General features: G+C 37.0%; 1 protein-coding gene across 1 annotated transcript in view; it reads left to right on the plus strand.

Moving 5' to 3' along the window:
- Positions 1–7,337: 7,337 nt before the first annotated feature.
- Positions 7,338–12,664, plus strand: part of LOC131933118 (abdominal ganglion neuropeptide L11-like) — a gene marked incomplete at its 5' end in the record, with an annotated part of 32,598 nt that continues 27,271 nt past the window's right edge. The window contains one exon of the mRNA XM_059289929.1: positions 7,338–7,441. Coding sequence (XP_059145912.1) covers positions 7,338–7,441 — 104 coding nt within the window. The remainder of the gene's footprint in view (positions 7,442–12,664) is intronic.

Below are 12,664 nucleotides of genomic sequence, written 5' to 3' on the forward strand. Positions count from 1 at the left end.
TTTGCTTCCACAGCTCTTGTCCGCCAAAGAACAATCTGCAAGGCAGCAGTTGTTTGGTTTAGTGTTTTGTCTCCTAAAAAGTTTGCTGACCCCAGTTAATGAGCGTTATCTTTCTGGGGGATCTGAACCCAAGACTTCCGGAGTTAGCAATCATACGCTGTCTCACCTTACAAAGCCATACCCCTGTCAATACTAACTTCTCTATTCTTCTAATTTTTTTTTTAAACTTTTAAAATGTCAAAAAGTATCAAATTTAAATCACATTTAAATTTTTTTTATGTTTTATTTCAATCCTCTATACATAGAAATCTCAAATCACAAATTAAAAAAAAGTAAAGTTTCCCTTTCAAATCTGACGGTCTATGGGGCAAGTGAAGTAGAGGTAACTTGTTTCTGTGACCTCGACATATGAAGAGATAGTGTGGTCCAGAGGCGTAGCGACCCTTCCCGGCGCCCGGGGACATACTTTCAATTTGGCGCCCCCCCCCCCCCCCCCGGGAGCAAATTTTCGATTTGCACCCCCCCCCCCCCCTCGAACTTTTCATTTGCACCCCCCCCCCTCAAACTTTCAATTTGGCGCCCCCCCTAAGGTCGGCGCCCGGGGACATATGTCCCCCCCCGCCCCCCCCTCGCTACGCCTCTGAGTGTGGTCAGCACTATGTCCAGCCGCCTTTACTTTCCCTAACGTGAGTTAGGTACCCATCAGAGTTGGGTGGACTCAGGGACGGTCTACTGACTTGAACCCGGATTCGAACTCTAGACTTACGTGTTAGCAGTCTACCGGTAGACCACTCCGTCCCAACATCACAAATCACAAATAGTCAGTATCTAATATCTAAACCACTACCTACAAAATACTTAACCATAATCTAATTACCTTTGAACTTTAAGGTGACAGCATAAGGTGGAATGGATCGAAAAATTACTCGCGACTAATAAAAAAAAAATGTACAAAACATCGATCGCTAACCCCCCAACAACTAGCAGTTAAAAATTATTGACTTATACAAAACAAAAAACACAAAACAACGCCAGGGAAACTAAAAAACCCATCGATGTAATTATCTCGTAGTTTTTTTCCGATGAATGTTTTACAAGACCTTAAGTGTGGCGGCGTGTGTCTTTATTTAATTGACGTCAATTATACGTCATTAAGTTCAGAATGAAACGCGGATCGTTAATGACGTTCATAGGCCAGCCAGTCAGGTCCCGGGATACAGAAGGTGCGGCTATTTATGTTAGTCTGTGGTACAGCTTTTATGATTGGTCGATTCCTTACAATGGAGCGTCATGCTAGTTTTGATATATATATATATATATATATATATATATATATATATATATATATATATATATATATATATATATATATATATATATATATATATATATATATGCTATTTAATAATTCTTTTTAAATGACACAAAATGGTCGCCAAAATCTATCTTGACATGAGGCCTTTGTTATTTCCCTAGCTACGCCCCTGCATGCCATAGTTTCAGCTTTTGATTTTTTACATCACCAAAAGGCATAAGTTACAGGGCACATTATCGTTCATACTAGAAAATATTCTTAACACATTTTATGTAACCGACACCGTTCCCGTGTTAAAACGAGTTGATTCCTGGGCCGAGCTGTGTAGCTGAGTTTGATTCCATCAATCATTTATCTCCCTTACCCCTAGTGGTCGATGAGCACCATAGATGTTTTTTATCATAATTTTCCGCCATCTGTCTCTGTCTTCTGCTGCAGTGAGTAGTTCTGCAACAGTCAGCCCAGTCCAATTTTTTAATGTGTTCCATCCACTGATGTTGTTTTTTGTCTTACCCGTCTTATCCCTACCGACAATTTGCATTATTTTTTTTGGATAGGTCGTTGGTTAATGTGACATGTCCGACCATTACAATTTTCTTTTCTTCCGAAATTTCGACCACTTCTAACTGACCAATTTCTCTGAAACTTGGCTCGTAAGTCAAGACCCGATAATAATGCAATATGACATCAAATATGATAAATATTTGGATGCTCCATTAATTTTTAATGGATTAATTACAATTTCCTATATTTATACTATTTACCGTGTTCTTGTGTGCATATTTTTCTTGTTCATTCGGTGAGTAATAGTTTTTAGTCATTCAACTATATCGTATTAAAAAATTTTAAAGTACTGAAAAAAATGCATTAAAAACGTTTTAATAACAAGCTTTTATGTTGAAAAGCACTAAAAAATTGAAAAATTAATTATTTCATTAATATTATAATAATGAACTACTATTTAATACCCTACAATTAAAAACGTGGGTCGAATAAATTCTAGTAATGGTATTCAATACATAATATAGCAACCCACGCTTGGCTTTAAAACGTTTTTATACATTTTTAAGCATAGAAATGCTTACATATAACTCTTAAATGTTAAAAACACGAGCTCATTCTTGTAGCTATTTGTACTATCGAATAAATTTGAGAATCGGGTGAGTTTAGTTTCTACACAGTACTCACTGATACACATTTGAAGAAAATCAAACAAAATAATCATAATAATAATAATAAAAAGCGTGACGTTTAGGTCGAAGAGAATTCTCCCAAAACGTCTTAAATTTAAAGAAACAATCACGTTCGATATGATCGAGGCACTCAGCCCAAGTGGATACCCATCCCTCGATAATTCTCGTCCTTGCTGGGTACTATATTCGTTATTATAATCATCTCCGCCCTCTTCACACAGTGAGAGAGAGGATTTGATTGGCCACTTGCCTTGCGTTTCTACAATTGAAATTTGGTTTTAAATTAGAAATCCTTCTATTCGATTGGTCGAGGTTTTTTTTTTTATTTTTTAAAAAAGTAGTTTCTTGTGGAGTTGTTGAACCTTGATATTTAGGCACGAGTTATCTCCATTGTTTGACTACACGGCCTGTATAGCGAAAGAAATCCATCTATTTTGTTTTTTATTAATCAGGCTTTTGAAAGGAGAATCGGATCTATGCTATACTCCTACACGCATTTGCTTTTAATAAACTGCCTTTTGCATGTTGCAATCTATCCATGCTGTCTTTAAGCATTTTTTCTGCTTACTTTTAAATCTTACTTATAAATGCATATATATATATATATATATATATATATATATATATATATATATATATATATATATATATATATATATATATATATATAGTTTATGTGTGTGTATGCGTGTGAGTGCATGTGTGTGGGTGTGTCTGTAAGTACGTATCTGTTCACTTGTTCTTATGACCTCGGCATATGAAGGGATAGCGTGGTCAGTACTTTGCCAAGCGCCTTTACTTTCCCTAACGTGAGTTAGAAACCCATCAGAGCTGGGTGGACTCAAAGACGTTTTTCGGACTCGAACCCGGATTTAACCTCGAAACTTTCTTGTTTGCAGTCGTATGCTCTGCCGTTCGACAACGCCGTACCATAATCTTAAGTATGCATCTGTAATTTATATGTGTGGTTAGTGTTTGTGTGCGTATGTATGTGTTATAATGTATTTTTACCATACAAAATTATGTAACAATCTCCTCTTTAAACCTAAACGAGTAGCATTCATAATATCACACAGTGCAACAGCTTTAAACAATGCATCTATAATTTTATCTCTATAGTTTTATCCGTTAATGTCTTCACTTTGATGAATAACGTTGACAGCCAAAAAAAATTCCAAATTTTTTCTTAAACACAAACATCCCTAACATCTTAAATCTGGTACCAGACAAGAACATCAGGACCGACTACTCTAGCCGACAAAGCGCCGACGAGCCTCGATGCGGCACCTCAATGTTTGTTCAGCACATCGCCTCTCAACCAATGGAATCAGCCCGGGCTGATCCACCCTTGACCTTTGTCGGCGGCTGGTATCATCAAAGGCGCGAGCTAATGTTGATACCAACTCGGCAAGACGTCGATGGCTTGTCAATAAAACTAAAAAAAACTGGCCAACTGGGTACAAAATCATATCCGTTTAACGGTTCGATAAATTGTCATAATTTTAACAACACGTACTTTTAAAAAGAGTTTTTTTTTTATCTTCAAAATTTTGTATCTATCGTTATATTTTTCTTTGTTTCGCAATAAGGGTCACATTTGTTTTGAAAATATTAACAAAATTTAAAAGCAATAGCTCTTTTTGACAGATGTAGATTATACAAAATTGCAAGAAAAGAATAAATCAAGATGCCTATATAGTTATCAGAGCTGGGTGGATTCGATAACGTCATGCGGACTAAAGCCCGGGATCCGAACTCGAGACTTTCGGGTACTCTTCGTTCACTCTACTACCCGACCACGCTATTCACATAATACACTAGGGTCGAAATCACATAAAAAAAATTCATAAAAAACGTTTTAATAACAAGCTTTTATGTAATGATGCACTAAAAAGTAGAAAATAAATTATAGACTACTATTTAAATAACTATAAAGAAAAGCGTGGGTCACTTTAGTATCTATTGGATACCTTTACTAATGTTAAGGAAGACACCCACGCTTTTCTTTATAGTTATTTAAATAGTAGTCTATAATTTATTTTCTACTTTTTAGTGCATCATTACATAAAAGCTTGTTATTAAAACGTTTTTTATGAATTTTTTTTTCAGTACTTTACATGTTTTATCTACAATAGAGTTACATGACTAAAAACCATTGCGCGCCTACTGAATATCACGTTCAGTAGGCGCGCAATGGTTTTTGAACGCAGCCATTACGTGGTCGTGATGGCGCAGCTATTGATGACGCGTGTGGTGTGGTTGGCTAGACATGCCTACTAATTCGGTCCAAATTTTAATTAATTCATAAAAAATCAATTAGGCATCCAATTAAGTCAAATTTAGTTTCAGATTGCATTGTCTTCATGTCTTGACCCACGTGCCAACTGTGAATCGTGTCGGTCAAGTAGAACTGTCCGAATTTTCACTCCTGCGTTTCCGTCTAGACTGACGACTGACGACTTACGACAGACAGAGGAAGTGAGTTAAATAAAAGCTTGTAAAAATTAATATAAAAAAATTCATAAAAAACGTTTTAATAACAAGCTTTTATGTAATGATGCACTAAAAAGTAGAAAATAAATTATAGACTACTATTTAAATAACTATAAAGAAAAGCGTGGGTCACTTTAGTATCTATTGGATACCTTTACTAATGTTAAGGAAGACACCCACGCTATAATTTATTTTCTACTTTTTAGTGCATCATTACATAAAAGCTTGTTATTAAAACGTTTTTTATGAATTTTTTTTCAGTACTTTACATGTTTTATCTACAATAGAGTTACATGACTAAAAACCATTGCGCGCCTACTGAATATCAAGTTCAGTAGGCGCGCAATGGTTTTTGAACGCAGCCATTACGTGGTCGTGATGGCGCAGCTATTGATGACGCGTGTGGTGTGGTTGGCTAGACATGCCTACTAATTCGGTCCAAATTGTAATTAATTCATAAAAAAATAATTAGGCATCCAATTAAGTCAAATTTAGATTCAAATTGCATTGTCTTCATGTCTTGACCCACGTGCCAACTGTGAATCGTATCGGTCAAGTAGAACTGTCCGAATTTTCACTCCTGCGTTTCCGTCTAGACTGACGACAGAGTGTCGACAGACAGAGGAAGTGAGTTAAATAAAAGCTTGTAAAAAAGCAACATGGTCAAATGTACGTAAAATATCGGAGTTCAACTAGACTAAAATATCTTCAAGAACTTCATCCGGGTACTCGTTACCGCTGAGTCTACTCATATACCCGAACAATAAATACGAGACATCCTGCAGTCATAATTGTAGTTTTATGTCATGTTTCTGCATTCACGGTTCGACTGCGCTTAAGCAAGCTAATAAAATTAGTCCGAAACAAAGGGTTAAGTCAATCAAAAAACAAACACACAAAAACCATTAGACAATATGTTCATATGGTTTGTTTTATGTTTGTTTCGTTTTTGTTTTTTTTAAACGTCTCTATTTTTATTTCTTACATCTCTTTAAGCTGGTTTTTTTTAAAAATGTAGCATCAAGTTACCTCTAATCGATTTTATCTATTGATTGAAAAACCATGTTACTTTTTATTAAATAGGATTTTTTTTTACTAGAAGTTAAAATATTTAAACATATTTTATACATCGGCCTTAATCACTGATACAATGTAACATCAATACGTGTGTCAAAAAATAAATGTTAAACATATAAAAGTAACAAGGTTGAAGATTGAATGATGTATAAGATTGAGTTTGATTGATTTCCAATAGTAATCGATAAATTAATCGATAAATTGTATGCATGTAAATATAATGTAAATAAAGATGTCATCGTTCAATCCTTCCCCCCCCCCTACCCAACACACACACACACACACATACACACACACCGTTTTTCGCTACACGGGAATAATTTGTCGTCATCTGAAATGTGACGTCAATGTGACGTCATTCCGCTCCTCACCTGACCCGCCCTCCCCAAAAAATGTCATCATTACTCAGCAGTTTTTCTCATCAAAATATCATAATAAAATCATGATTGAAAACCTTGAGCGCGAGGCAGATAGATGTGTCATATAATGTACATGCATATTTATTTAGAGCACCCTGGCTGGACTGAGTTATAGGCCAGGGGATCCGTCAGTGAATTTTTTTTGATAGGTCAGTGGGGTTTTGGGGTCAGTTTGTAGGATTTTGGGATCGATCATTTAGATTTTTGGTATGTATTGTTAGATTTTGGGATCTGCGAGTGTTATTTTGAGATCAGTCACTTAGATTTACCTTAAGTAAAGAACTTATTCAACCTTAAGTAAAGTACTTATGTAATTTTAAGTAAATTACCCATTAAACCTTTTAAGCAGAGTTTCTTCCAGGCATCTCTTATGGAATTTATATAGAAAATATATACTTTTATATATATATATATATATATATATATATATATATATATATGCCTACATATTATATACGCCTCTAAATTAAAATTAAACATTGCCAGATACGCGTACATGTATGTATATAAGCTTTAATCACTGCAGACTCCAGAGTAATGATGTTTATCTTTAGTCTGTTAATAATACAGTTGGATGTAGCATTGCTTTCTCTTGTAATAATTGTACATTTGTGCTTAATAGATTATTTAAAATTTAATTAATCATTAATGGAACTGCCAAAAAAAAAGCATTTTTCTTCTGTACATTTTGCAATTTTGTTTTGCCGTTTTTGGTTCACCCCCATAAATCGTGACGCCCGGAGCGGTCCGCACCCCCCGCCCTCGCTACGCCTCTGATGTACATCTTGTTTGTTCATGCTTATCTGTATCTAACGTAACCTCTATTTGCTTATCTTTCAGAAGATGTGCCCCATAAACCTGTTGAAGATATTTATAATAACACTCGTTACGTTGGAGGTCAATGGATTTATTTTACCAAAGAGGAGCCGCAGTATCGACTGCAAGTAAGTGATTTGTTTCGTGTCACTGTCGGGGTACTGTAGCAGTGCAAAAGGTGTATTGGAGGTGTCAGGTGTCATCTGGTGTGGTAAAGAATGGTGTCACCCACTTCCCTCACACTATTTTGAAATTTCGTTTTGATGTCACCCCACTTCCTACTATTTTATTATCTTAACTGGATTAAAAATTTGTAATTTTACGTTTTAATTTAATGTTGTATCACCCCCCCCCCCCCAACCCCTAAATGGTGTCCCCCTGTGCGGATTGCAACCCCTACCCCCGCATTGTGACGCTATTGATATGAGTGCCATAGTACTACATGTTTTGTAGGTTCTGAAGACTTTGTATTATCGTGTAATGTGTAACTAGGCCTATTTGACATATTTTACCGCGACTGTCTATATTGTGTAATTATTAGTTGGCGATATGCTTTTTATTTTGAGAGAATTAAACTCTATTTGTGTTTATTCTTATGGTTTTTATTATGTAAGATCTAGATTCTATGTGTCTAAATGTATTAATTTTATTATGTAAAAACTAAAATCTAGATGTGTTTCCAGAGTTTCTTTTTAAGGCAGCTCTTCTGGGGGGGGGGGGGGCGGCTCTCTGCCCCCCTCCCCCCTCCCGATAAAAGTCTACCGTCCCGTCCCCCCGAACGAAATTGAATTTATATAGAAAATATATACTTTTAACAGTGTCCACCCCCACCCACCGGAAATTTTAGTCCGCCCCCACCGGAGAAAAAAGTCTGGAAGAAACACTGTGTTTCTCGTTATGCTTTTTTAATGTAAGAATTAGACTCTATATGTGTACATTGTTACGGCGGTGATTTCGTTGTTTGAAGCAGTTTGTGTAATATTTAAATGCCAGAAAGTGTCATTGTACTTTACACGGCGAATGTAATGATAGTACTATTAAACAATGTTTCATTTGTCTGTTCAGAGTGCTTGCCCCTAGGTGTTTAAGACTGCATTTTTCCGACTGTTCTTCCGCTTTCGATTTTAACCAGTCCCTATTTCAGTTGCACTATAGGTGTTTTTTATATATTAGGTTTTTTAATTAGCCTCCATAAATGGCTAGTCGGCTGTTGGTTATCTAGCAGTTTTGATAAATTAAATAGTCTCTTCATCCTCTTAATAGTACTTTTATTTATATTTAGTAATTTAGTAATTTCCCTCTTGTAAGAAGCAATAGAGATAAGAGTATGATAGCAGCAGCATTCATCTTTTTAGTGTCAGAAAATAAAGGTGATAGCAAACTTTAAAAAAAAAAATTATTTTGCCAGAAAAATCTATCATACCATGATGGGTTAAATGTTTTACAGGAATTCATACTAAATGTTTCTTTATTTGATGTTTTTTCTCAGTTGGCAAATACCGTATGAATGTTAGTCATTTAAAAAGTATTTTTAGTTTCGCAAAAAATACATGCTCGTACTGGTAAGAGTAATCGGAGCGTGCACGTTCACGCTTGCAAACTGTCACAGACATACACGCACTTACACACACATACAAGGATATACAAACATATTCCTATATATACACATACACGCACATACAATCTCATACAAGAATATACACGCACATACAAGCTCAGACAAACATATACATACATTTACACATACACACACATACACACACATACACACACATACACACACATACACACACATACACACACATACACACACATACACACACATACACACACATACACACACATACACACACATACACACACATACACATACACATACACATACACATACACATACACATACACATACACATACACATACACATACACATACACATACACATACACATACACATACACATACACATACACATACACATACACATACACATACACATACACATACACATACACATACACATACACATACACATACACATACACATACACAAACACGTACACGTACACGTACACGTACACGTACACGTACACGTACATGTACACGTTCACGTACACGTACACAACGAGGAAATATTTTTTTTAAACAGACATCCAGAAATACAAGTTCCACTCTTCCAAACCTTACCACGTGACATCAAACATGCTCATCAATACCCCGGTGACACCGACATGCAGGTAATCACAGGTAAATTGTCCACCTGGTGATTGATTAGGACATCAGTTCGATCTGTGGGGAAAGTGATGGATGTTGATCAGGGTAGAATGTCTAGACTTAAACTCTTTTTCACGTTCTTGTCAAAGAAACATTGGTCAGAAAAAGTAGAGTTAGCTTAAATTATATATATATATATATATATATATATATATATATATATATATATATATATATATATATATATATATATATATATATATATATATATATATATGACATTACCCCCTGTCAGCTACTCACAGGTCGTCCATCCACAACACTACTGCCCGGATCAGTGACCACCCCCGCCTCCCCCTCTTGTTCATAACTTCTCATACAATACCCCCCTTCCAGCAAAAAGCTGCAGTAAGTCGTTACCCCCTGTCAATTATCCCCTCCCCTCTGGTCATTTGGAGTTAGGGTAAGATATATGGTTAGATATAGGGTTTGGAATAGGAATAGAAATAAGGTTTAAGATAGACAAATAGTTTGATGTAGGGTTAAGATTACAGTTATGGAGCTGGATAGAAAGTTGGATACAAGATGGATAGGGATCTATATATATATATATATATATATATATATATATAGATGTAACTAGGGTAGCTACCATACTATGGTTAACAACGTATTACAGTCTGATGCAACTGATAACGATCATAAAGCCACGGCGTATTTTGGGAAGGATACGACAAGCGCTGTCAACTTTGACACGACTTGGCTGATGTAACAGTGCAGGTGTTCTATTAATCGGACTGATGAGACAACTGCGTAGTAATAGGCGAGATATTCGGATTGAACATAACTATGATAGAACCGAATACGATTACGAATACGAGGAGAGATAAGATAGGAAGGCGACAGTTGAGAAGGGAAAGCCGAACTGTAGAGACGTGTTGAGGAGAGTGGCAGTATCAAGTTGGTTACTGAACGGTGTAGACGTATTGTGTTAATAGGGACGATAGACATGGGCATTCGGTTATGTGAAGACTAGTGAGGACAGTGGGGTCAGTTGATTCATTATATTATTGTGAAGCATGTCTTTTTGATTCATGTAATAAAAGGATCAATGGTAAACCTGCATCTTCGAGTATCGGCTCCCGGTCAAAAACCCCCTGGACATAAACCCCCTGGACAAAAACCCCCCGACATAAACCCCCTGGACAAAAACCCCCCGCGACAAAAACCCCCTGGACAAAAACCCCCCGCGACATAAACCCCCAGGACCAAAACCCCCCGCGACATAAACCCCCCGGATAATAACCCCCGAACTGAGGTTTATATAAAGAAATAATAACGATGATGTGAACCAAAAAAATGTAAAAAATACATTAAATGAATTTAATTTTTTACGACTAAGAAAATAGTTTCTACCTAAAAATAATGCTATTCGAAATCAAGGAGTGACCTTAGTTGTATTTGATCAAAGATCGGGTACAAAGGACAACCTTAGGTTATTGGATGATAATCAGCACTGGTTTTTGGATGGTACAAATACAGGACTCTGGCACTCAACAACTCTACCAAGTTAATAGTGAATTTGCTCTCAAGCTCAGAATGCTACCTGCGTTGGTTTTTGTTCCCATTGAACACATAAGTTATGCCTTTGAAAAATTATTGGAAATTTTCCCCCAAGAAGCAATGGCAATTGCAGACTACTTTGAGGACTACTATATTGGCAGACCACAACGTCGAGGTCGGAGACAGCCTATGTTTCTACTTGATATGTGAAGCATGCACACACGTGCAGAAGACCATATGCCAAAAATAACCAACTCAGTTGAAGGCTAGCACAGAAGTTTCCAGTTGAATATGGGATGCTGCCTCCCAAATATTTGGAAATTTATTGACTTTATTAAAAAGGAACAATCTCTCCAAGAGGGTTATTGTACACAGATTAATTCAGGTCACCGTTTACTAAAACAATAAAAAAAATATTGATAGCAGCTCTCGAATTTTAACTGTTGTTAAAAATGTTAATGAGTCCACCATTATTGAGTATTTGCGAGGCATCGCTCACAATCTGTCTTTTAAAAGTTATAATAAAAATAAAACAGTTTTTTTGTAATGTTTTTTTTTAATTTATATATTAATTTTGGTTCTCATCATCTTTGGTTTTTCCCTATATAAACCTCAATTGGGGGGTTTTTGTCCAGGGGGTTTATATCGCGGGGGGTTTTTGTCCAGGGGGTTTATATCGCGGGGGGTTTTTGTCCAGGGGGTTCATGTCGCGGGGGGTTTATGTCCAGGGGGTTTATGTCGGGGGGGTTTTGTCCAGGGGGTTTTTGTCCAGGGGGTTTTTGACCGGACACCCGAGTATCTATATTGTGGTCGATGTTGTGTAGAATGAGTAAATACACTCGTTAACATTTGGCACTACAAGCAGATAGACTCGGTTACATTTGGCGTTGTCGAGCAGAAGATGCAACTAGACTCGGTCACATTTGGCGCTGCAGGCAGGATGATTCAATTAGACCAGCCGCTAGGGCACCCATAGTCAACCTAGTTCATAACTGTGTTTCGTGTGTGTGTGAATTCGGACATTCAGGAACAGTGAAAATTGAGGAACGAGGAAAATTTTTCATACATACACGGTAGGAAAGGTCTTTTTTTTTTTTACTCAAGGAATAAAAGTTAGAATGTCTACTCTGGACGAGAAGCAGACCCATATTGTGGTCCTGCCCAGAGAGTCCCACATTAACAAATTTTACGGGGACGGTGATCCAACTTTAACCAACAGGTTCAGTGAAGAGGTCAAAGCGGCCTGGGCCTCGAGATACATGTCACCAGAGGAAAGATTAAGACTGCTGATGGGCAGTATAGGAGAGACGGTTAGGGCAGAGGTCAAATGCCACGATAAAACCATCCAATCAGATCCAGATAAGGTGCTGGATCTAATTATGGAGACCTTTGGGGAGAGACGGTCGGGATCGCAACTGCTATCGGGGTTCGTAGGCTTAAAGCAGAGAATGGCGGAGAGTGTGATGGAGTATTCACACCGAATGAACAGGGCCTTTGATTCGGTAAAGGGCAAAACACCTGACATTGATGTGCGCCTACTGAGGGACCATTTCATCGAGGGGCTAGCAACCCCGAT

Source organism: Physella acuta, unplaced genomic scaffold (assembly GCF_028476545.2).
Source record: "Physella acuta isolate Inbredline_101_S28 unplaced genomic scaffold, ASM2847654v3 ptg002370l, whole genome shotgun sequence".
Classification (NCBI taxonomy): domain Eukaryota; kingdom Metazoa; phylum Mollusca; class Gastropoda; family Physidae; genus Physella; species Physella acuta.